Here is a 27,166-nt window from a genome sequence, read left to right on the forward strand (position 1 = left end):
TCCTGGTTCTCCAGATTGGGTTTTGGGACATTTTTGGTGACTCGCTTCCTAAAAAATATATGCCACAACCACCACTGTTTTGTAGTTAGGCTTTTCAGCTAAAGACTGATTGAGGACCCCAATTGTCCTCCTGTCTTGGTTTGGGCGCCCTGGTAGTATCTCAGCCCACGAACAACCACGAATTACGTATATACAGTTAATCTCATGCCACACCGGCTTTCACGTGGTGCCATCAATCCGGTACGCGAAAACAAACCAATGCTGACACCTCCATTCTTCACCTTACCGTAAACTGACTCGACCTGCCAATTCGGAGTCATTTTTCTTCTGTAGTTCATCTGGCAGTCTTTAATGTCCGCAGCCTAAAGCAAGCTGGTCAACAGATTGCTCTTGCATATACGCTAGACTCACTTTCTATTAATGTGCACTGCCTCTCTGAAACGAAGATTGAAGACCAAAGTACAATCGTTGGACTGACCTCCAAATAGCTTCGGATTGCGCACCTTTGGTGATCCAGTAGCCCCTGCGGCAGGCATTGCTCCGTCTCACTGAGCTGAAGGATCTCTGTTTGAATGTTTTTTGCGGATATTCACCTGTATTCCGTTGGTTTGGCAACAGACTACCTTTGGTGACGCCTTCGACTCCTTGTTGAGACTGGTTAGAAGCTCAGATACTGTTGTGGTTGCCGTGGTTATTAACGCAGGTAGGTAAACTTAGCGCTGTTCAGGTTCAATTGGGTTCATTTGTAAGCGACACTCATGGACAACAACGAACAACCGCAGTTATATGCTGACCACAGACTGTTTCTGTGCAGTACTGATTTCGGAAACAACCGAAGCCGCTTGACCGCGCATGGTTCCCCTCCTGAATGCGAGCCAACCCGCAACACAGATAGACCAAATCACCATTGGCCACAGATGGTGCGTGTGTTCGAATCACGTACTTTTTTGTTGCTGCTTTGCTGTTTAGCTTTAAGGGGGCACGCAAGACGTGCACAAATCGCCTGGCCACTGGGAAGCTATCGCACACTGATGTGAAACAAGTCTACCCACAGTAGTCTTGGTCAGAACTTCCTCTAATTTTGACTCTTACTGAAAGATACTGTCCGCAGCCTCATAAGATGCTGAGTTTTCCACGTCTGGAATGGCGCGATCAGCCAGACCTAAGCACTCGGTCTCGAACAACACTCTAAGATTGCCCAGTTGCGCATTCCTTCTGACCTAAAGTACAATGTCGCTCAACAAGCTGTCAGACTTCAGGTCAAAAAGGACATCTGCGTGGATAAGGAGGATTGGTGGACGAGTTTATGGACCTTGGGAATCTAAGCTGTTCCACCTGATACGCGCAACTGGCCCAAATAGCCCTCTAGTGGGCAAAGTGGTCACTGATAACAACTCACCTATCTCCAAGGTAGATCACCCTGTAAGTCACCAGTTTGAAATTCCATGGAGTTTCGTCATCTGCGCACTTCCGATAATTTCCATTAAGAATGAAGCAGCCGTACCATGCTCCTTGACTTTTCAGCACAGACTGGCTTCGCTTACAAGACGAAATCTCCCCCCTAATGTGACTCCGTTTAGACTAAGCTGAATAATTCGAATTTTGAATAAAAGCAGTCATTGTCTTGTATGGTGATTTTTATTTCGGGAGGTTTTTTTTATGTTATCTGCCGTTTGCCTATTATCAGTTCTCCCATTTGACGACTTTCGTTCACCACTAGCTCTAGTTGGCCGGCGAGATGCAGGTTGCATGCCCTCTGTGTTCTATGGACATGAACCTTTGGAACATAAGCCGAAGGCGATTACATATTAACGCTTGTTGTGAGAAGGCTGTAAGTTAACCTATTTCGTCTCTGTGATTTATTTGCTGTGGAAGATTACTGATTGTGTTCGCTGTCCAGCTTGCCATAAATCCTTCGGTGGGTCCGTAAGTTCTTTGGTATCTTATCTGCATCTTTTCGTTGAAGGTATCAAGGGTTCATCTGAAACAATGCGCTGCCGCACTGAATATGTCCCTATTGGACTTAATGGCACTATCAGAATGCCGCCAAATTCCACAGTTGTAGGTTATTTGTTGTGTATCTTAATGTTGCAGTCACCAAGCCGAAATGAAGCACTATATTCCGACTTTAACAAACAAAACAGCTGGGTAAGTACTATGTTGCAGTTGTAGTTACCGAAGAGTAGAAACGTGGATGATGATTTGCAAACTGCCCTGGCATTGTCGCTGTCGGTCAATGATGAGGATAAGCGACGCCGATCTGAAGCCGAGGAGAGTACCAAGGTCCCTTTGACAGAATTGGGCCCGCCTTCTCACCTCCTGTTGACCAAACAGCAACGTCAGGCTATCCTCTCAGATAGACTAGCTTCACTCCTTTTACAGGTGAGTGATGGAATCTAACCAGGGACTGCCAAGTGAACTTTTCTGTGTCGATGGATGGTGTTGATATTTTCTTCCTGTACTTCAAGTGTCTCTTGTAAGCAGTACTTGCAGCACTTGGATACTCCTCCCTTGATTTTGGTACATCAATTCTTTGTGATCGCCAGATATTTGTGGCTGTCATCACCTTTTCCCTGATTGGCATCGTACAGCGATGGTAGGTTTGGATCGCGTCGCATGCAGGAACCTCTTGATGAATGGCTGCCACCCGGATGGGATTTTCCGATCAGAACTGGTCAAAGCACTGGACGCATGAGCATATTTGGAGAGCCACAGATGGTGTGCATGCAACCGAATTTCATGCTGAGTGTAAATCCTTGGGGCCGACATAGACTCGAAGGGATAAGATAGACAAAAGCCCGTTATGAACCCTCTGCTAACCCGGAAGTGACAGCTTACCAATGAGCACAGTCACCAGTTATTTATTTACAGTCGAGCTACTATTTTTTATTGCAGCTCCCCCGGTGTAACAACATAAAAGTGTTCACAGGGGGTCACACCGGTGCATTGTCAAGATGATGCTGGACAAACTGACGCTATTTCACCAACCAGATAGGGATAGTCGGTCGTCCTTCGGGTGAAAAGTAAAATACTAGATCATTCAGTTGCAGCACCCTTTTGCTGCCTAGCTGCCATGCCAGTGGAAGGAGGCTGTCGTACGTAACCCTATCATTCAGGGTCACTTAGCCGTTTATTTATCTTCTCCTGGGGTCTCCACCCAGGAAGACGGTAGTTTTGGTGAGCATTTCAGTTAACCCCCACTAACACAACCTCTGGAAGGTTCAAACGAACCTATTGGAATGTCGACACCAATCCGCCATCGATAATGGAAGTCCATCGTGCAATTTCATTGCTTCAGCGCAACAAAGCACCTGGTCCAGAGGGTTTGCATATTACACTCTTCAAGGAAGATAGTGAGTCCCTCGTGGCTAGCCTGCCAAAATATCTGAAATAACAAAAGAATACCGATAGAATGGAGTGCCTCGACGGTAATTTCAAGGGGGTGCAAGAATTTCGTGCAAAAGCCACCGGGGCATCAGTCTAGCGGCCATAGCTTCCGTAGTGCTCTCTTGTACTGTCCGTCGCTGAAAGAGTCATGTTCGCAAGAACAGTAATGCGTTTCGCCCTGGTCAGAGTTGCATCGATTATATCTTCAATTTCCGACAAGTGCCGGGGTTGCGCCACCCCTGACGACCAACACTGACAATTTTTTTCGATCTCAAATCTCTTTGACTCCGTTGATCGGCAGAAACTGACACTCTGATGATGAAGATGTTCCGTCTAAATTCTTGTTTCGTATAAAGGCTGTACATGCCCCCTCGTGGCGACATATATGTCTACAGAAAGCTCCCCTGATTTCACCACATCCGGTGGTGTCAGGCAAGGATATCTTCTGTTGTCCTCTCCCTTTAACTTCGCAATCAATGTGGCGTTTGCATTTTCCTTACCTGCCTCTAACAACTCTTGGATCAAAATATTTTCGGGACGTTCGCTAACGGATACTGGTTTATGTTGTTGTCCTTGGATCAGACCGTTTAGAACTACGAACTACTTTGAATCTGTATAATTTTGCTTCACAGTTTATAGTTACTTCACATCTGCAAAGTATAAAGTACTGCTGCAAGATTTGGTAGGATAAAAACAAACCTCATGCTTGCAGGTTTACCGATCGACGTAATAGATAAATCCATTTACCTGGGCGGCTGCATAAATCCCGGAGAACTGGCGAAGGACGAATTCCGGAGTCGGGTAGGCTTAAGCAGCGTTTAGCGACTCTCGATATTTTTTGCGCCGGTCTGACCGTCACGAGTAGAGTGTACAATACGGAGGTCCGGTTTGTTCTACTCTATGGACCAGAAGCATGGCCGCTCCGTGCGGAAGATCTTCAAAGGCTTTATGTGTGACTATAGCTGACTCTGAGGAATTGCACGAGTCTGGTGGGAACATCAGCTGAGTAATGCTGGGGCACACCAGATCGTTTTCTGGAAATTTCATTAACGTTTGGTAGATCAGCTGGTCACACTCCATAGGTTACGCTGGTTAGATCGTGTAATTCTTTTGGTGTAAAACCGTCTGCTCTATCCGCCCAGCCTTGTATCGGATAGAGACGATCAAGAGGCGGTGGTCAGTGACTTGACAACGAAGCATGAAGGCCCTTACCATTCAACTGCTGTCCCTTGGATAGGAACGCCGGACGAGACAAATAGTGGTTAGTGACCCTGAGGGACATGGCTGTAACACCTGTTGGCTGCATTGCTAAGGTCTCACTCTTTCTCTTCTCCTCGTTGAACGAATTTGCAGCAGTTGGAACAACTGCATTTCAGTACGCGGTGTTTTGATCGAAGAAAAAACAATTGAAACAGGAGTTACAAGTATTGTTTAGTTGATTAGTAAGAGCTTTCATGTTTTATTGCTAATTGATGGACCGACCAGCCCTGGGTCGTCTCCATCCAATACATATTTGAGCGAAGAGTGCTCTAATGTTTTGGTGCCTTCACCAGACCCATACAATGCTTCGGAGGCGCTAATGATCAAACACAGGGGGTCTTCGAAAATCTTTCGTACGCAGCAGCCACGCCTTTGTTCCATAAAGTAGGACAATCGTACCGAAGCATTGTACACGACAGTAGATCGTAAGATTCATTCTTTTTATCATTTGGTTGTAACATTGTGGGGGCGACTGGAATCGGGTGGCCATCATTCCCGAGCTGCTTCAGCTTAGTTCATCCATCAATCGTTGATTCGTGTGGTCTGAAACCGCGTAATCAACCCTGTGTCCACGTTGGCTTTCTTGTGTTATTCCATTCGAGTAGAAACTATATCATCCGCAGACATCCTGTCGTAGCTTACCTGGTTTAGCCAGGTTCAACAGCCGGGTTCAACTGAGTGCATCGAAGTATTGTGGCATTTGGTTTCTTTTACAACAAGAGCATTCAATCTCTCGATCCTTCCATCCTTATCCTGTCTACTTTGACGCTAAAAATGCCTGGATATCCCGACAATCTGAATTTATTACTCTCTTATACATCATAAGAGCTGCAGTATACACATTACTGTATAGGGTAACCCATTGAACTCATGGCTTATCATGTCACTTCGTCGATTATCGTATTGATTCGGGACTGGGTTGTTGCTTGCTCAAAATAGGCAAACTCCTGTAGCTAAAACGTGACGCCAACAGAAATTTACGGAAGACAGTTTAGCTTGGCAGACTATGAAGTGTGGACAATGTCAAAACCGAATATCAAAATTTATAACGCGATTTCGCAGAAAAAAGAACTGGAACTAATCATAACGCAGCACCGTCCGGTGGTTCGGTGATTGGTTATTGAGGCTGAGGGTCTTTTTTGTCGAACACAGACGCAATGGGTGCACGATGCTGCTGAATTCAACCAGGAGGCGAATAACAGTAGTTGATCTTGACAGTAATACGGTTGGTATTTACACAGTATAGCTGGATCCAGCCTTCGTAGTTCGCTAGCTTAGAGAAGCAAACTTTTTCCTCTGACTCACAACGACACCAAGCAACCCTTTCATTTTGTTACCAGGCACAGAGACCTATTGCGAACGCCGTAAAAAGCGTGAACGACAGCTCATCCAAGCATCCATTCATTTTGTTACCAGGTACAGAGACCTATTGCGAACGCCGTAACAAGCGTGAACGACAGCTCATTACCACCACTTTGGGTTATGGCTGCTGGAGATGTGGGTGGGTACGTTTCCGAGTCTTCGTCAAATGTTCCATACTACGTGGAAGCTTTGGTCCCTCCCCTCAGTCCGACAACTATCACTTGGGGTGAAAACCTGCTGTCTTTGTCACAGCTTCCTGGAAGGTCATCTTCACACTCACCTACCCATGTTCTTTCCCCGCGGAACGCACGGCTGTCAACCGAAGTAAGACGCTAATACTTGACGTTAATGCTTGTTTTCCATTATTACCCTAGAGTTGTTGAGAAAATCGAACCCTGTAGAAAATCATGAACGTATATGAAACAACCAAATATCGAAATCTGCTTGGCAAGTAACGTTCATCGAACGGTTCTCCTGTTTAAAACCATTCGATGAGCTCCGGGAGAAACAAAACATCCGATATCGCTGGGCTTTTGGGGATCTGACCACATCTCTCCTAGAAACATGTAGTAATCTCGTACCTGGCAACTGAGCTCTCGGAGACTGGGTGGCATTTCCTCCAGCCAGATGCACTTCATAGTCTCTCGTGCCTTAAACTATTTTCCTGTGATTTATTGCATCACTTGAGTGTTATGCTTTGAAACTCATCGTTGGGATGTGGGTGGCCCCCGTGAATGTCCATGTGATGCAGAAAGACAACTGGTTGTATGACTATCTGGGTTTGTTGTTTGTGAATTTAGCTTAAAATCCCTGTTGAATCGTTAACGAGCTGTCACATCTCAGAATGGTCGAACAAAGTTGATATCTCCTGTCACCTGGTTTCAGAATTCCGCGTTTGCCTCCAGTTGCTTTTTGGAGGGAGAGACCACTGTTTATGTGTACTTGACCACAACAAAGTTCTCCAGTATTTACTTGACGAGGCACTCTACTCATAAGCTTTCTGGAGACTCTTTGATAGTCCATGATCTGTCCCCCATGACGCAGTCGCCGAGTTTCTATCAGTGCTCTATGTTATTCAGAACTGTACTTTATGGTCTGTCGCATTTCAGCCCACATTTTCTCAAACGCAAGGGTTTATCCCCGATGATGATTCTATGGATCACCCCAACGTTTCTATTGAGAATGTAAGTAATTGTGAACTGCTATCATCTGAGCGTTTCGCCTTTTTCTGCTTTCCTTTTTTTGTATCCTAACCGTCAGTGTCGATAGGATACAACTGTGAGGACTGTTGGATGGGTTCCACTGAATGTGACCAATTTACGGGGCACCGATTTGAAGGGCATGGCTTTTGTCAGACGACGGTGCCATTTTGTAATCGGTCGAGTAAGGCAACTCAGCTGATCAGTGCCATCTCGTCTGAATCGATCGATGTAAATCACTGAATTGGTTCGGCTGAATCATTCACTGCCATTTTTTAGCGACAGCAAATCGATCCAGGAAAACGAATTTGCAACCATATGGGCATTCACAGTTGAACTACGAGAACCCAAAGGTGTCCTCAGAACCATTGACCTACCGTCATGTTTGAAATTAACCGAATTCTATTACAGAGACGTAAGAAGTTCTCAACTTTTTCAAGTGATTTTACTGATAGATTTTCACTCACACTAGTTACGGGTATTTTTCTTTGACGAGATCATATCGAAATCAAATCACACTTGCCACTGATGCATTCCAAGTAGCATAAATTGTTGTTGACTTGTTCTCCGACCTCGACCAGTCAGGTTCAAACATTCAATCACGAATCGAGATGATATAAGCAGTGCGCTGGCACCTAAATGGTCTGGCTTAGCAATCGTTTGCGCTGTGTGTACGTGTGTGTGTGTGTTCTGAAGTTTGGTGAGCGTAATCACCGTATTCGTAGTTAGGAGATTTGCCAATATGTAACTGAGACACACCATTGTATCATCGTCTTGAGCTCGCATAGTGGCCATCATCAGTAAGATTTATGCTTCCTAGTCAGGTTCGTGTAATCGCGGAACATAACAGGGTGATGTATTTTGATGCCAAAACACGTTTTGCAATCTCCTACTTACTTTTTGGCATCTTGGTGGTTATCATTAATAGTAAGGTACTCAACCGCCAGAGCACAACTCTGCAGGACGTGACGTGGTTCCACTTGGCGGAATGATGACTAGCTTGCTAGAAGCCGATGTAGAGCCAGATAACTGTTGGGTGATCTTGTGTTGCATCATATTATTTCCTGATCTCAATACAATCAGTTGGCGTCATAATTGAGTGACCCGTTCCAAAATATTACCTTGCTAGATCAGGTCGTACCAATCAGGACACGCTACTATAGTCTGATAGCTAGAAAATCTGATCCAACGGCCAAGTTCGAATGCACTACTGATCGTTCTTGTCTAGGCTCGAGTAACCACCATGTATCTCCACTGCTTTAGGTTGCGTGCGCCGAAATTGTGACCCTGCTAAAATATTATACTTCATTCACATTAAAAAAATTACCTGTGGGCCAGCAACTTGCCTGAATTTTGTCCTGATTTTTCTAGTGTTTTTTTCTCAGTTTCGGTTGAGTTCTTTTAATCCTTTTTGCAGCCCGTTTTCCCTCACTCATCAATTTTAATCAAAAGTGGTGAGGATGGCGGTTCAGAAAAGAGCGAACCGTCTTCTGAAAATCCGGTAGGTTATTCGAACGAATTTTACCGTTTCATTAACTGTGCATACTTCGAACTACTTGCAGTCTTTAACCAACCGTACTTATTGAGGTAGTCAGACTACTTTTGACTAGTCACAGATCCTCATCGAGTATATGGTATCTTACAAAATACTGGCTTGGGTTTTGACCGGATGTTGCTCCAAGGCTTGACCTTGGTTGGTTGAGTTTCTTAATAAAACCGTGATTTGGTCAGAAATTCTTATTGTGATTAAAGCATCTTGTGGCTGTACAGTATGCCGTCATCGTCAACCGACACGCCACTTTTGAACACTGGTAGTTTACTACTGTTGGCAAAAGGCCTACCCTAAAACGAATGCCAGATGTATAGCAAATGAGCCTAATGCTATTCCGTCAAAAACATCCTTATATGAACGTGCGGGTGACATCGGTGTGGTCACCGACACTTTCGTTCTCTGCTGTGTTTATACATGGGCCGAGCTTCGCTTAATGGCTGGTGCCTGCTTTCGTTTGAGACCATAGTTCCACACGCCTAGCCTTTTTCTCTACCTCAGCTTTTTCTAACTCCCCTCACCCGAACGCTACTTATGCCATGAACACTGTGGGAGCTGGAGCTCAAGAGATTATTAAGTTAATGGCAGTCCGTCGGCCAGTGTGGGCGAACGGGTAATCGCGATCTTCACGTATCTCTTGTCGGAAGTGAACCGAATGACAACGACGCTTCGTTCTTCCGGCAGCGGTTGTACCCCACAGTAGTCAAATCGTGTATTCCAGCGAACGGTTCAATCTGAGTACCGTGGCGTCCCCGATCTGCACGTTCAGTGACGCATTTTCCGAACGATCCATTTAATTGAGAGTACTTGAAAGATTCCGTTTATGCGATACAATTAAGTAGAGTGATATACAAGTACAAAAAGCAAACCCGGAGTTTTTATACCTTTGGAGAGCGGGAGCAACTATACACCAGAGTACGAGGCTGGAGGATCCGCCGCTCAGATCTGAACAACAAAGATGTGAACGACCAACTATACGGTTGGGCTAATTGCTGGGGTATGCAATCAATTAGGGAGCATCCAGTCTGTCTTGAATCGCATGGTTGGGATTGTGAGGAGACCAGCAAGTGTTGTGTCTAGCATATCTTTTCTGTACCACTGTATTTCATAGCTCTTTTGATACGACGCTTTCTCAAATGAACGGATAGCTCCAGAATCGACAATGGTTTTTCTTTCTTTTATTATTATATTATTATTTCTTTATTATTATTATTCTTCCCCGTGCAACTTAACAGACAAGTAACCTGGTAAAGGAAGCATTTTATGTTCATTCTACCTAGTTGCATATGACTGCAAGTCTGTATTGGAGTTCGAGTGACAGAAGGGCAATCAATAATACCGTTTGTTTTGTCAAATGCGCCCATTTTATTGTACCTGACTACGGGACAGGACTATTTCGTTCTTTTCTTGAAAGCAGTCTGTCTTCGGAGATACCTGGAAAACAGCACTTTTCTTCCGTAGGGCTTACCGCCAAATTTGGAGTTGACCCGGAGTGTCATTGACGAACAACCACGGAAAACAGCTCAGTTGGTTTCAATTGTGGAGCGGTTTTGTGTGTGGGGGTGGTAGCCAGAATGTTGACAGTTTCCCGATCACATAAGCAAATATTCGAACATACAACCGAGCCTAATAAGCTGCAACCATGCGCAATGTGTCGCACATATTCTAACAAATGGACAGTTTTCCATCAAAGGTCACTCGTTTAAGCATTTGTAGCTTCTTACCCTGCAGTTGAGTACACTCTGAGAGTCCACATCATCGGCCATTTCATCATTGTGCTCCTGAACGAAGATGTCGCTCTAAATCAACATACAAAGTGTTATTTGCGTCTTGACGTATCATTGTGAAGACCGCCTGCTTTAGAACCGGTGTGAAAAAACACTACTCCAATGTTTGTTTGTGACAAGGAGTTCAGCAACTCAATAGGCAGCAATGGGTCCATCTTCCAGCTGCTTGTTAACGTGGTTCCTAAGTTGCTGACAAAGCTTTTTAGCGAAGTCAAATGGCCTTTTCTGTTCCAAAACTTGAGAGCCAATTGACCACGAAGACGGCTGGGTTTCGCAGGTTACCTTCAGAGAAGACATAGACGGACACATGTTAAGAAACGGGGTACTATGCAATCCAGTGAATATTGGTTTATTTTTTAGTGGCATCCACACACAATGAAGGGGAAGAGATATAGCTATAGCCGGTGTGCTCAAAACACAAGGATAACCAATTTAAAGAGATCCGTCTGAAGTGTATTGTACTGTAGTGTGCCCCAGTAAACTATTGCTGCATCAACGAGTTCAGTGGTCTGTAACTTTATCTGAAAGCCTTAAAGCGAGTTCTGAGAATATGCATTGGATCCTTCACCGTGTCCAAGGTGGAACTGCTCCGGAGGGCAGCAAAGGACCTAGATCGGCACCAATGGGTCAGATATGGAGCGATTCACTCGTAACTTAACCTACGTTGTCCGTTGCTGGCATCAGAATTGAACCTCATTCATTGTAAGCCTGACCTCTGACTGCCATTCATGACCAGTAACAATGCGGAGCATTTGTGAGGACGGCTGATCACTTGTTGTGTAACAGTGCAAGTTTTATGGATGTCCAATAGTTTATCTGCGGCAAAGAATACTGCGATGAGACTGGATGTATGGCCTAGGCACCGAACAGGACCTGTCCGTAAAATCGATGGTACAGCAGATTTATTGGCTGCTTCGTGCATCATTGTCTATCCGAATGTGAGTGCGTGTTGATGGCAGACTAAGGATGCAACTGGTTAGTTGAACACAGTGACAGGTGACTTGACAAATGAGCATATTCATCATCTGTTCCAATTCTCTGTACTTGTTACCGGAAGGATGCCCTTCAACTTGATGAATGGGCTCTCAGAAGGCATCAGTTCCAAGCCAAATCTCGTGCAGCAGAACTCAAGAGGCCTTAGCTGAGGTTGGATTATCTTGGGAGGGGACCACTGTATTTTGCCAACCATACCATAGATGTTTGACTCATTCCCTTCTTGTTCCAATTTTTGCCACTTTTGGTGACAGGTTTACGGTAATCGATATCTTTCTATGGTTGGAGAGTCATCGTGGTCTGACGCAATCCTAATTCTGGATGACGGACAACGGGTGCCTGTCCACAAGTTTGTATTTGCGGCCTGGGGCATCGTTTCCTCCGTATTTCCGGTATGTTCCAGTCTTGCTACATCACTTTTAAACATTGCTGTCTATTGCGACCTGTATCGTATATCAGTTTGCGGTTTTACGCCTTTGCGGTCTTAACCCTTTCCTTAGCTACTCGATGACTGAATTGAGTCTAGATAAAGGTTGTGATTCGTCTAGTCTGCCCTCGATTATACGCCGAGGCGGTCTAACAGTCCTCGGCTAGGGAAGTCAATCTTTTGAATAGGTTGCAGTGTACCCCTCGCAGGCATGCGTTGGTTTGCCGCCCACTACCTTTGTAGAAAAGTCACCACCCCAGATGGGATCAAATACTCCATTCTTCTGCGTCAGTCTCCGGTTGTTGACTTTAGCAATGGAAGAATAAGCGGCAATTGCGGTTTACAAGGTATGCTTAGTAAGCCTGACCTGCTTAAGTGACATTGAAATTCACTGAGTGAGTGTTTTAGAGGATAGTAGAGCCGTGGATATTAACAACAATTGTTATGTTGGACACAATCTCCTTACAACATGGACTGATAACTACGCGTCATTAGAACAAGCCAGTCTTTGCACTTCGTGAAAGACGCATGTTCACAATAAATACTAAAGTATAGATGGGGAGGGGAGGGCTTTCGGACCCGGGCTCGATCTTACGAGCTTCCAAGGTTGAATCAACAAAGGCAGTAGTAAACCCTACATTTCTACAAAAACAGCTTAGAAAATGTCTACAAACAAGTTAAGCCTTTTCGTTGAGATTGCACTGTACCAGAGTATGAATCCAGAACCTTAAATTACAGCGAACCCAAAGCTTTTTCACTACAAGAGTGCTGTTTATATTAGACTCGTAGCGGTGGCTCAGGGCTGTTCCGTATGGATCTTATTGCCGGTTATTACGATTTTTTTCATATATGCCTGTACTAGCATGCGTATACCATCACAATGACCGGACAGCATCGAATTAAGGCGCACCCTCTTGTTTCTGGCACTTTGCTCAATAGCTATTGAAACTTGTATCCTTTTTAGAATGGAACTTCCTCATGTGCAGTAACTGGCATTACCACTTCTGAAGTGTTTCAGCTACTAGCACTACTTTATCGAGGAGACGAGCAAACGTTGTGCCAGGATTGGAACAACCAAAGTCTGCTTGTTCAGGACAAACTTCGAAGGTCAGTTGAGCCGTTTTTTTTCGGTGATACAAAAAGAGTGGCGAACTGGCTCTTCTTTCGACTGTTGTCCGCAAAATCGCACAGGAACCTAAAACCTCATCTAGTTTTACAGGTCGACATGTCCATCACTCAGGTGACATTTAATCTGATGATGTGATGTTTTTTAAAACCCCCATATGGCAACCTTCTGTAGGCAACAGGATAAGCAGGACGAAGCAACAACAATTGCCCCCAGATGTTCTCTTAGAAAAAAGAAAAAGTGATCCACAAGTGTGTACGATGGTAGCATCTGGTAGTTGCGATGTTGGATCTTCAGTTGGATCCTCAGCTGTTTATGAGGAGTTTGTCCTGTCCGCCACAAGCCTTGAGCGCACGGTACGATTTACAATGCTGTCTTTCGTGAGTTACCGGCTGTGGGGTCATTGTGTTATCCTAATGAACTTTAAACCGAATGTTTTGGGTATAGCATCTACCCCAACCGGTTTTATCTAGCCCGAAGACAGAATGGGCCACAATGGTATTCCCCATCAGCAACTTCCCTCCACCGAAGACTGGTCACCAGCGAAACTAAAATAAGCCCTTCCTCGCGTTTTCTCCCTTGTGGAGTGTTACCGTATTTAGATGGCGTTTTGAATTTTTAGCCAATCCAAGCTCAGTAACCCTGATAAGTTCGCAGGATATACGCTCCACACTTCCTGCTGGAAGCTCGAATTCTCAAAATGAGAATCAGTCACTACTTTTCTCATCAATGGCCTTCATAACCCTGCAAGTTGTCCACCGTAATGATAAATGTCACTTACAAAACACAATATCTGCCCGGTCCTCAATTGGCATATGGAATAATAAACTCTATCGGTAAGTTCTTGCCACACTGTGCAACTCCACTGCTATCTGTGCACCGAACAACGCGCGTGGGCAGTTGCAGTGTCATATGGTAGCTAGCCAAGTTAAACTGGAGGCAGCTCACGCCACCTGCGTTCAGGTTCACAGAGTGACATTTCGACAAAATGTTGTCATTTACAAAATTTACTGCGCTGATAAAGCCATTCCCAACTGTCTTGTGAGAATGGTACAAACAACTGCAAAGCCTTATTGGCTGGCCTTGAGGGACGCAACCTTCTCTCCATTCCTCATTAATGAGGCTTATTAGGTGGCTCTAGCTGGATCGGTCATCTGATGCTCATTCTCAAACACCATGATCTCACTTATGTGCATTAGATGGGTTCATCCCAACCAGCTATTTTTAATCGGCTTCCTAGCATAAAAGTGCGTATCTTCTAACCTGCTCATTATTTCGAAAGGAAAATCCGTGAACAGGAACTTTGTTTTAGCTTGCTTGATTTGGGTGACTCTAATGGCTTCCCTGCCCGCATGTCTGTGTAAAATAATCCCTTCAAATAAGGTCCATCATCCGTCCTTTTCTGTCAATAATAGTTTACAATTCCTCTGGAGAGAGGTCATCTTCAGAAAAATGTCCCTCTCCCCGTGATATGATCACTTCGGGCATTCGCCGCACATCGTTCTTCATTGTCTTGGTGGGTTCTGTGGTGTTGTTTAATGTGGTCCGTGGACAGTTGTTCTTCTGAATACATTATTGTTAGTCAAATCTTATACCAAGGTACATAATTGTATAGCTAATGTATTTGCGATTGAACAACTTTCATGCCTTTCTAAGTAAGGTAAAACATGGGTTGATTCTCCAACAAACTGTTTGGGGCACGTGTTGTTTTCATTATTCAATTTTTCGTCTTAACGCATGACTCTGTTTTAATACTAGTTGGGGAGTCCGGCCATGTGCCGAAGCCAAGTCACCCCACGGTGTTGCAGAGGTTGGTTTCTCTTCAAAGAAACAGAACAGCCCTCTAAACGTCAAAACAATACTAACAGACGAGCAAATAGCTCACATGCAATTGCCGTCGACCAGTTTTCATAACGGGTGTTCTGCATCGGAAATTACAACCCCGGTTGTTTCTGGATCCAATTGGCGTCAACCGGAACCGCAGTTTAGTCGTGACTTGTTCAGTTCACCTTGGGAATCGATGTGCATTGTATCCCATCCGGCGGATGTCGCAGAAAGTGCCACAGAAAAATTGTCTGTGAGTACTACTGTATCTAGTCGTTTTCGCTTGTATTTGTCGCCTTGCGTCTATTGTCATGAAATCGAATTTTCCCCAAGTGTTGCCACCACATAGTGATATTTTGGTTTTCACTTTTCTGCAACAAGATGTAGATACAAATAACCGCCTACGCAGTGCGTCTCCCATCAACGTCATTCAAAAATTACGTTCACTGTTCCTTTATCATCCAGAAATTGACTGTTCACTAAGGAGTTCGGACTTCCTTACATTAATACGTTGCCAAGCTCTCGATCTTATCTTTGAAGAACATTTAAGAGTGAAAACTCCGGTACAGTGAAATGTTCACCGTGGGATCAACCTGTCGGAGTCCATTTTGTACACCGCCAAGGTTGTACTTATCCTTTCAGTTCCGCGTTTTTTGGACTCTTTTGCTATTTTTATTGTCCTGTCCCTTTTCTTAGTCCGTAGAGTTCCATTCCATATTTTACGCCGACTGGGGGCGAGACGGCTCAGTGGTTTGAGCGCGAATTTACTGACCGGAAGGTCCATGGTTCGAACCGGACCTCTGTATCTCGACTTCCCTTGCTTGGCAGTATCCCAGCCCTCGTGCTCCCTTCTGGTGGCATGTCAGTTAGGTACTGAAAGTGTGCCACAGCTGAACGACTTTCTGCGCAGGTTGGAGGTTACGTCCACACAAACTTGCCCGCGTTTTCATGACCGGCCACAAAACCATGGTCAGACATGAGGACCCTTTTAACAAGAGCCCTCTCCGTTTTGTACACAGCTACCAACCACTTTTGTTAAGGCATGGGGAAAATTTTCACTCCCTCCGACTTAAATGCTCCTGTGGCATAATACTCTTACGCATGCGATTTCAATATGAGCCTGTCCTTAGCGGCACGGTTGATTCAAAGAAACACCATACTATGGTTACTATGTCAACTGATTTACCATCAACTGAACCCGCGAAATAATCAAATTCTGTGGGTAACCGATGACACTTCTTGGCCATTTACCAACTCCTGCCTACGATCTGATCGGTATTTTGTAATTATTCCTTTACATTCTGCCCATGTTGGCGGTCAAATTGTCACGTCCAGTTTCTAACGCCTAACTAGGCGTGCCTTTGCTAGTTGAGTAACCTAACCATAGTATGTCGGGCATAATGCACTCTGATTCAACAAAATTGCCGTGGTTAAATAACCGGTAAAGAACCATATTCATGTATGATAACTACGGTTTGATTGATTTGTGCAATCCAGGATACAGTGGCGGTTGAGTTCTGGATAATACACTACTAATTTCGTAAGAACCGCGTTCTTGCCGCACAGTGGTTCCAGCTGCCACAGTTTCGTTCACCGATGATTTGCGTAGATGAGGTAGGTAACTGCGTATTGGAGGCGGTAGCTTATCTATTTGATGCATAAATACAGGGTTGTCAGTAGATTTTTAATTCCCATTCATCATCATTTCGAGAACCTTTTTCTTCCAATCTTCCAGATGCGTCTCTCGCCGCCGGTTCTAGGTTCTGAACAACAGTGTCCTTTAATTTCACCTGAACGATCTCCTAAGATGACCCCAGTGTTTGATGAACAGCCGACTCCTTGCCCATTATTTAAACGACTGTGTGCATCCAACACAACTCCGTCGCCGGAATCAGAACCACCCAATCAGCAGTCTTCCGTGACTTCACCTCCCAATTCACCGTCCCCAGAAATGGTGGTTAGTACTGCCACATCTCACTTGTCTAAAGGCTTACAAGACAAATCTTCTACCCGATCACCGCCACACATTCCTCAAGATATTATGAGTGATATTAATTTTGAAAGTTGGAGATCTCCCCTCAGTACCTTTGGCAATTCAACCCTACATAATTCACCGGTCACTCCCCTTCCAGATTACAAGGCGATGATGACGCCCGAGCTAAAAGTGAGTTGACTGTACAGCACTGCGTTTCCAAATGTTATCGGCCCGCTTCCAATAAGTATACGACGTGCATTTTAAGTGTGAAGACAACCCAAGAGTCTTTTTTGAGCTGACCTATCATTCAAAGGTTCTGTTGCACGATCAGGATCAGGAAAAGACACCCCACCACAACAGCTACCGGCAACTTTGTCCCCATAGCAAACCGGTAGCCATTCGTCACTGTACCCAGTCTTATTTCCATAAGAGTTCGAAATCCACATTCTCCGCAAGTGGAACACAGCGGGGATACCAGGTAGACGTGATACAGCCATAGCAATTTGACTCAAAGTCTTGTTCGTTCCTTCAGCTGTAGCACTCTTTCGATGCCTAACTGCCATGCCACCCGAAGCTTGCACGAAGGCTGGGATACTGCCAGGTTGCCCAGGCCTAGACAGGGTAGGTCGAGAGTCAGAGGTCCGGTTCGAACCACGGACCTTCCGATCAGTAAATTCGCCCTCTAACCACTTGGGCCATCTCGCCCCCTGATTCAAAGTAAATGCAGTAAGTTATTAAATTCACATCATCTACAGCACTACACCGGGTGGTACAACTGTTTTACAGCCATTGATAGAGAACACCCTGAGCATATAGTGAGTGGAAGTGAGAGTGGTGGGAACTTAGTGCAAAAAATACTGATACATGTAGGTAAAGCGACCAAAAAAGAACGAATAGAATAGTGATTAATGTCGTGTGCTTACGTCTCGGCGGCTTGGGTTTGGGTTGAGATTAGCTGCCGACTCTTGAGGTCTTTCCATTATTTTGCCCTTGCTTCACCAAAAGGACGCGAAACACGTTCTGAAGAGTACTCTGCATAGGCATCTTGCAAAAGTTTGACACCATTATCAGTTTCCCCCGTCGTCCCCTGCGAATCTCACTAAATACATACTCACCACAGGCAGCCAGTCTAGACGGTGGTAGTATGTCACCACAGTCGGTTACGTCCGGTGTAGTTGCTAACCGCATGCATGAAAAATCGAATTGGTTCTAGCCAGAAAGACGTAAAGTTCCACCGGCACCCGATTTGACTTTAGCCGCTTTCCATTCACGTTGCCATGTCACGGCGAATTTTTCACCAACAGCGGTTTGGAACGCAACACAGCAGTCTATTTAGTAGTTTAGAATTAGGCATGTTAATTGTATGTACTAAACACCTCATCTTGGATTGATTCGCCTCTTTAACGATCCCAGTTTGTTACTAAATGTTCACTTGCGCACCATTTCGCTCCGGACATGCTGTTACTAACAAACTCCTGCTATTCTGCGAAAATGCTGATGAATAGATGTTTGAATGTGTTTACGGTCTGTGGATCGGAATTACTGGATTGCGCGTTCATGAAGCTAGACTTCTTTTCCAGTCGTCCTTAAGCCCCAGGAAGATTCACTCTGTCATCTACTCTAGTGGAATTCCTAAAGGAGAAAGTACTACCCGAAAACTCACACCCTTCCACAAAGTCCTCCCTGTTTCGGCGACACAAAACTCACTTACTTCAAGAGTAACGTGACAATTTGCGAAGGTAAACACATGCTGTTGAATGATTAATTTCCTCAAATTAATTCATCAACTGCCTCGAATCCAAGGTAGAAACGTATTTGGAAAGATGGTTGGAATTGATGATTACCTTCACTGGTGATACATGATTTGATAAATCGCTTCCATCAGTTACGATTCATTTAAGTGGTCAGGGAGATCCGAATTGAGTTGATATTTATATGGAGTTTTTGTACTTATGGAATCAACTAAGCCCAGGAACGTACGTGACCATACGAGGTGCTGTTTGGATCAATGGAAGACTCAACGAATTTGTCTTGAGTCGGTTGTCATCTTTTACGGTGAAAACGGAGAAATATTCTTCATTTCCCATTCATCATCAAGACTATGCGAACTTATTCGGAGATTATCGTAAATGGATCGAGATGAAAACTTCCGTAATTTTCTAGTCGTTCGCTGCCGTCAAGCATGCGTGTGCTCTCATGGGTATCCCATATTAAATGGGTTATCTCCAAGATAGGCCAACTATCTCCCAATGCTGCTGTACCCTCCCCCCCCCCTATTTGTGGATTTACCCCCTTTGGGAGTGTCCGAGGGGCGAGGAAACAACGCTAGAAGGTTTGCTCAAAGTGATCAAAAATATCATATTTCATTTCTTATTCAAAATTATATCTACACTCAGTTGCTGCGTCGTAGGTCGTCATGGTTTGCAAGTCAGAAATTGAATTGTACCGATATCCGCAGTTATGGTTGCGACAGCTTGCGTGGTTGGCTAGATAGAAACTGTTGCTTGAGTTAAGAGGTGTTCAGAACCAATGCATCCGTTATTTTGTTCCGTTACGCGAAAACCAACCATCATGATATCTTGATCTCGTCAGCGTTCTTACAAACCACTCTGGAGTGCATCCACCGATTGGAATAGTCTGTGAAATAATTTGGGCGCCCGATTAGCCAGTACCGCGCATAAATGATGATCCGTCAGCGCGGTCAATTCGATGGCTTTAAAGGGGAGAAAAGCAGGTAACCGTGGTCCGATTTTTACTGACACGGATGTCTGTTTCCAGTGAGTTATCGGCGCCCATTTTTGAGACGTTTTGCTGGGTTCACGCAGGGCAGATCTTCCTGTTGTTCCCTACCCACTACCGATACGTGAGAAGAGGGAGCTAACAGCAAACCTTTCGTCCACTGACCGGCTGAGAAGAGAACGCTACAAGTGCGTGCAATACCCATACAAGCATTACCCTCTTGTGCCATGAACACAATTCCCTGTCTCCTACAGTGATTAAGCGATATCTAGTTCACGAAATCTCTAACGCCTGTCTGATTCCTTGTTACTTCCATGTTTAGGGTTGAGAGAGGTCGCCTAATAATGGGAGTGAGTGGGCTTTTGAAACCCTGGTGAATCGCGTCTGCGCCGCCACCGATTTTTTCATTTCGCTAAACTACTCATGAGTAACTTGTGTTATTCACGTGGGGGCGACGCGCACAGTTTCCTCAGTGAATCAAGACTAATGATCCATCTTTTCCACATTGCAATAGTCCGTCAGAAAGCTACAGAAGAAGATGTTGGTGGCGCAGATTATCGTTAGCTTGTTCGCTGAGCTGAACAGTCTGAATGTATACCTTTCGTCACCAATCGAGGTGACATCAGTGCGTTGTCTGTCAGCGTAGCAGTGGACAACCACCAGCCCAATCAAAATTCCCAGCTCAGTGAACAAGTCAACGGCAGTCTGAAAGACCTCGGGTGCGTATTCGAGACGATGGCAATGCGCCGGGAACAGTTTTCGAAACGAAAAGCGGGCTGCCCCCAGGGAGGATCGAACTCCCGACCCCTGGTTTACAAGACCAGTGCTCTAGCCACTGAGCTATGGAGGCGGCGGAGGGCGCGTCCAGTTGTTAGCTGAATGGCATAGTCAGAAGGCGAACTCAGACGCTAGTTGTGATCAGTCATGTGTCGTCTTTCGCATCGTCCTAATAGTTAATCCAGCAGCTTAACATTCGAGTGCTTTATCGCGTCTGGACGAAAAGGGCACAAAGATGCTTATCACTTTTCACCGTTAGGGCGAATTCGTTGGAAATTCTACCCAAGACCTTTGGTACTCAAAATACATGTTATTATCCTACTCTGGGCTGTCGGGTCATCCATAAGTTTAAAACATCTTATGTCAGGTCACGTAGCAGTGGACAACCACCAGCCCAATCAAATTTCCCAGCTCAGTGAACAAGTCAACGGCAGTCTGAAAGACCTCGGGTGCGTATTCGAGACGATGGCAATGCGCCGGGAACAGTTTTCGAAACGAAAAGCGGGCTGCCCCCAGGGAGGATCGAACTCCCGACCCCTGGTTTACAAGACCAGTGCTCTAGCCACTGAGCTATGGAGGCGGCGGAGGGCGCGTCCAGTTGTTAGCTGAATGGCATAGTCAGAAGGCGAACTCAGACGCTAGTTGTGATCAGTCATGTGTCGTCTTTCGCATCGTCCTAATAGTTAATCCAGCAGCTTAACATTCGAGTGCTTTATCGCGTCTGGACGAAAAGGGCACAAAGATGCTTATCACTTTTCACCGTTAGGGCGAATTCGTTGGAAATTCTACCCAAGACCTTTGGTACTCAAAATACATGTTATTATCCTACTCTGGGCTGTCGGGTCATCCATAAGTTTAAAACATCTTATGTGTCGGTTCAGGGTTTTCGTGTCCAGGGGATACAGTGCTTTCGTGCTAGTTTTTCTTATTGATATATCGTTTGGTACATTCCTCCTTGGTCACACGCCGCCAGTTTCTGCCTCAATCCAGTAATCGTTGTTTGCATTAGATATGTGGTCAGATCGGCAGCTGACTTGCCTGAGTTTGAAGCAAAGGGCTTGGTAGCTTTAACGCCTCGTCACTTATCGAACGAGCCTGCGGGGCAGACCAAGTGATTCCCGTGTAGAATAATCACTCACGGTACAGACCAAAAATGGCCCTGTCGTGTGGGGAATTATCTGTGGAGAGGTTCTCTATCCTTGCTCGTGGATAAATCTGAGGTAATAACGAATGTTTACCTCATTAGCCGGTAATAGCTGAACCTTATAGGCTTTTTATTAATTGTTGTGTTCAGTCTTTGTCGACTGAAACTAATCGGGTGTGATGGATCACACGCATTAAATGACAGTGATTGTTGTTTTTATTAGCAGAATTTCCCGAAGATCGATGCATATAATCTTTAATGTCAACTTTTTTGAGACCCTTAGTCGTCATCGGCAAGCCGAAATGGTAAACGTATTCAAACGTAAAATACTTGCGGACATTGTCGCCGTGTTTTTCTCGTGATATCAAAAGGAAATCTTCATCCGATCTTCCCACTTCTGTTTGCTTATTATTGATCAGTTCCAATTCCTGCGTTAACCCACCGTGTGGGACTGAGCAGACATCATTCAGACGGAACAAGGTTCAGCCTTCAGCCATACAGCCTTTACAAGCACCCAGATGATGTTAGATCAAAGTCTACTATAAATCTATTTGGTTTTCATTACGAACAGGGAATGATGACATACCAATTCTGAATAAAACTTATTGTCAGTCGATATCGGGTCCTTACGAAACCGTAAAACTACTTCAGTTAGGAACGTCCTTCCAGCCGTCAGAGACCCTTGGAGTTGTCCGCTTGCCACTCTGTTCAGTTCTAGTGCGTTTATAGCTTACTCTGACATCATTAGTAATGGGCATTTTGATTGACTAAAATAATCCATCATTTGCACAAGGTGTTCTCCATACTGTTTGTTGTTAACTGATAAGATGTAGGGATGAATGGAAGTGCTCTACCCTGTAGAATTTTCCTCCAAAAAGTGAATCGTGTATACCTATATGCGTGTGTAATTTATGGATCAGGCCCTTTTACCAGTACTTCCCCATTTCAGCACCTTCAACCAATTGACTTCGTTAATCTATAAATTCCTCCACCAAGGGCCAAATGCTTCTTCATTAGGAGCCACTCCTTTTTGTGATATCTTTCCAACATCAAACACTGAGTACTCCCCGTCAGCTTTGCGTTCAGCCTGTTTTGTAGCCATTTTCCCACAACTTTTACAAACAAATTCCGTTTCAGCGTGCTCTCTCGGCTTTTGGAGTTCGTCCTCTTCCCCGCAAACGTGCTGTGACTCTGCTAAATGAAATTTACCATCAACTGCACCAATGTAAGTCTAAATTCTCAACGGTGGTAGTCTAGCTTGTGTTTGCTTTGGAACAAAGTATCGAAACAGTCGGGACACAGCTATGCATTCAACCAACTGTTTGGCCAAAAACTGCCCCATATTATTCGTGTTCTCGGTGACGAATGTTTATGGCTACATACCGTCCGATTGGACATTGATTTTCTCGAGGAAAGGGCGGTCCCTTTATGTGTTGGAACTCCAATGTGGAGTCGCCACAATGTTCACGGCAAAAAGAATGGCACATGCGATACTATGTGCAGTAATTTGTATTCTGAGTATCGATTCTGGTGCTTTGAAGGAGGTTTATCTATCTCACTTCATGAACCTTAGGACTTTTTAAAATTTAATTTGCCGTACCAAAATTAGGCACTGTAATGGCCTTCTTCCAGGTTGCTAAGATTCAGCGTATGCCGCTTGTAATTAGCCTGATAAACGAATTGGAAAAACAGAGTTCTTGGGATCAAGTTTGTATTGTCGAAGTCATCGATGATCTGATATTGTAGTCTGACTGCAGGTTGAAAGTAGGGACTAAGCAGTATTGTGTGTGTCTAGTGAGGAATAATGCTCCGGTTGTTTGTTCCAAGAATGCTGCTTCGTCGTTTGGTCAACTTTCGAAAACGCGAACTGTCGTCCAAATTTTTTTATTTATCCCATTTTTTGCCTCAAGAAGTGCAGCCAGTGGTGTCAGGTTCACTGTAAAAATGCGGTAGCACAGTACTATAGTCAGGCCAACCCGGGTTCGTTTTATGCTCAGTCTGGTAGGAAAAGATTAGGCCATTTTGTTAAGTCTGAGAATACCTGGGTCATGGTCTGAGTGTCATTCCTTCGGCTCAGTCCTACAAACAATAGTTTTCAGTCGTTTAAGTTAATACAATCGCTCGTTACCGGCTGTCAGTTGTACACACCTAAGGCCTTGAGGTAACACATCAGGTTGCCCCTTTATCGCGGCCATCCCCTGCTACAAGACCGATGTATGGAATCTCGACAGCTTAAGCTTGGAAATTGCACATGTTGTTTAGGAGTACTAAGTATAGGCTAACTATATCTTTTTTTTTGGGGGGGGGGGGTAGCTCGCCACTGAGCGTTTGAACCCTTATTCCGATGTTCTGCTTTGGGGAATTGGTCATAATTAACAAAGACCCCACGACTAGCTCCTCTCCTTCTACATTCCGACGCACAACTCCCTCGGCGAAGTTATCAGCAAAGACACGTTTACACAATAATGTTATCCACTTCAGCGTCCGTCCACGGTTGCTGCACCAACGTCTGCGAGTGGTGTAAGCAAATAGTACCATCCCCGGCATCCATTAAGGCTGATGAGCGGTCAGAAAATGACATGGGAAACAAAAGTTTTGTTAATATACTACTTACCCGCCTGTGTAACCTTATATTTATCGTAGGAATGAAGTGGGATGGTCTGATGTTCCATCTTTCTAATGACTCTCCGTGAAATAATCAAATCAAGTCGTTCAGTTGTAGCACCCTTTCGGTGCCCGGCTTCCATCCCAACGGTAGGAGGCTCGAGGGCTGGTATACTGCTAGGTGGCCCAAGCCTAGACAGTATCAGTCGATATACTGAGGTTGGGTTCGATCCACGAATCTTTAGGTTCGTGTAATGGCTCCCTATTTAAGATAACCCTGTTGCTGTACCCATCAATTACCCCCAAATGGGGTAATTGATTTTTTTCGAAGTGGTAGGGGCTATGGTGTACAATTACTTCAAGGATGCTGCTCCAAGAGAGGATCTTCATCTATCCAATTTCAGGGTTCATCTTACACATCATTTTGCATTGACACAGATAAGTATTACACCTCGTTGTTACCATAGGAACCTTTGGGTGAGTAGTTGAGGTACCGGCGTAGTTGCTTTTAATAACGCGATTTACACCGTTGGCCGCTCCAGGGAACCAGTCTAGAATCGCGCTTGATACCCTATTGATCTCGCGTATGACCATATCCTAGAATTTTTCAAATTTCACAGCTTGACTTTGAAAGTGTCTACATTTCCATATAAAGCCACCAATTTATGCTATGACATTTATATTCGTAGATACTACAAAGCCTCAGGCGGGCCCAGTGGACTCGCTTTCTGAGCAGTCGACCTCCACACGTACATCCAAGCCCTCCCCAATGAAGAGACCACGGTCGAAGAAACGCTCCAGTTCGCGTGTGACCCATACCACAACATCAGTCCATCCTAAGAGAACGTGCAAAATGAGTAACCCTGCTGTTTGCACCACAGGTTCCGTGTCATGTTCAACTGGGGAATACGGATGGAGTGACGATGATGCTCCTAATGACGTTGATAATCGTTTCGAAGTTAACGACGTAGATGATTCACAAAGATTGGAAGTGACGGGACAGGTCTGTTCTGCATATCGGGCATTAGCCGTACCTTCTCCTGGCCACTGTCTGGTGACGTTGGATTTACTAATTTTCAACACTTAACGACTAGCCAGTTGGTCCGTTTCGAGGGTTAGGCAGTCGTTCCCTAGGCCAGCACATTTGTGTGGGATTACGCTAGCTTTTAATTACACGACGGTCCAAGAAGTTTTGTTTTTAAAGTTCTTTCAATTTTCATACTTGAAACAATCTCGTGCGGTTGAACTAAGACCTTCTTGTTACGAGGAGTCCTTCAGAATCCGGGAACATAAACTACTGTAGGCACTGGGGAGAAGAGTTTTAAATTGATAAAGCCTCATATTAATGTTTATGTCTTGACTTAATTAACGTTCTGCATGTGCCATTTATGTACGCCGCAACCGGCACTGAGGATTGCCTCATGAACGCCCAGTATGTCTTTCCTCTACGTGACTGCTGGAACCATCAAACCAATAAGCCTCTTCAGCAGGAAAGACCAAATTCCAAATTAAGAATAATTCACCTCGGTTCTGTGAGATTTGGTCTGGAATGAACTAATCCCAACTCCCTGGAAGGATTCCCAGAACTGTCTCCGTAGCTTCACTCTGTTCTGGCGCCGATTAGTGACCTGTTCCCTTAGGTGATTGGTGACCCTGTAACAGTTTTCATCTATATCGCATAGAACTAATACGATTTGCTTAAAGGCCACTGTTCAGACGAGACCACATGTGATTGATCCGTTGTAAGTTCTCTTAATGTTTAGATCCCCTGTAGAAGACCACCTAAACTGAATTGAAACGTAAGCTTAACTCGCTCACAACCGTCACATGAGCCTCGAAGACTGAAACCCCAAGCCCCTAAAAGAAGCAGTAGGTCATACCTCCATTGTTCGCTTATCTCGTCAGCTTTTCTGCCATGTTTTTCATCCCAAACTAAACATTGGATGTTCATCCTAGGCAATATAGTACGCATCCTAAGAACCGAGTGATCCATCGTGACCCAACGATGGAGCGCAAATTCCACAGTTATTTATAACGTGTTTGACATTATCTGAGCTACATTAGGCCTTTTATTCCCCCAGTGACGATTCCCTATCTGGTGCGGCTTTTTTGCACGAAACTCGCAAATGCCGGATATTTCCTTCCGCTGTACGACCACCTTTCTAGCATGCACGAATTCGCTTGGCTTTCTGAACGTTGCACCAGAGAGAAAGTTCTGTGGTTGCAGTTGGGGCTACGGAAACTTTATCGTTTATAGGACTTATTTCGAATTTTGATCGGAATCCCATACGTACTCGATCAACTCGGTGGCTACCGTCATAACTTTGGGACTGGATTAACTTTGTTTGATTCCAGTCTCTGAATTCTGCAGTAAATATTTTTCGAGGTGATCACTACGCCGGCTGCTGTCTAACGCAGTTTTAGAGTGGTCTAGGTTGTGCGAAACCACATGCTTCTTACCATCAACTCCTTTCGCTCCTACTGTTTGTGGCCTCGCCCTGAATCAACCCATCTGTCTGTCTTCTTGCTTGCGCACTTAGGTGGATATCAAGCGCTCCGTGATCGCTTACATACGTTCACAAAAAGAGCTATATAAAAATATCCTCACATACACGGTAAGTGGGAATCTCCGTTTTGCACCTGATCATTGTCTTTTTTATAGCCAGTTGAATTCTCATCACTTCACTATTTATTAAAAGAAGCTGGGATGCGTATTAGTGCAAGAACATTGATGGATATTCTGGACGAACAGGTAAGGACTTCATCCCCTTGAGTGCGGTGCAGGATTGCATCTGAAACCTGTCTCTTTCCGGCATGCTGTTTTCCTCAGGTTGTATAGACATTGGGTGAATTTTTTTAGCAGTGAGGTAATCGAAGTTTCACGAATGGTCCCATCCTCTTAGTGAAATCATCCTATACTGTTACTGTTTCATTCCCGTTGGAAATGGTCGGGGGTGTGCACCTCATGCATTTCTAGATGGCCTCTAACCTGCGACCCTCCATTAGCATACAG

The 27,166-nt window shown here is 44.8% G+C and overlaps 2 protein-coding genes across 2 annotated transcripts; one reads left to right on the forward strand and one right to left on the reverse strand.

Moving 5' to 3' along the window:
* Window positions 1-4,300: 4,300 nt before the first annotated feature.
* T265_12518 (hypothetical protein) lies at window positions 4,301-26,905 on the forward strand (the record flags this gene model as incomplete). Its single annotated transcript, XM_009164154.1, has 13 exons — window positions 4,301-4,376; window positions 4,448-4,488; window positions 6,064-6,333; window positions 7,119-7,193; window positions 8,626-8,709; window positions 11,792-11,929; window positions 12,929-13,071; window positions 14,849-15,167; window positions 16,650-17,078; window positions 22,687-22,774; window positions 24,843-25,156; window positions 26,694-26,768; window positions 26,816-26,905. Coding segments are annotated over 13 exons (2,142 nt in total), but the record flags the coding sequence as incomplete, so codon positions are not given.
* T265_12517 (hypothetical protein) lies at window positions 20,833-24,413 on the reverse strand (the record flags this gene model as incomplete). The annotated part of the gene is made up of 2 exons (XM_009164153.1): window positions 20,833-20,975; window positions 24,164-24,413. Coding segments are annotated over 2 exons (393 nt in total), but the record flags the coding sequence as incomplete, so codon positions are not given.
* Window positions 26,906-27,166: the final 261 nt, after the last annotated feature.

The sequence above is a fragment of the Opisthorchis viverrini genome, assembly GCF_000715545.1.
Source record: "Opisthorchis viverrini unplaced genomic scaffold opera_v5_3, whole genome shotgun sequence".
NCBI classification, from domain to species: domain Eukaryota; kingdom Metazoa; phylum Platyhelminthes; class Trematoda; order Opisthorchiida; family Opisthorchiidae; genus Opisthorchis; species Opisthorchis viverrini.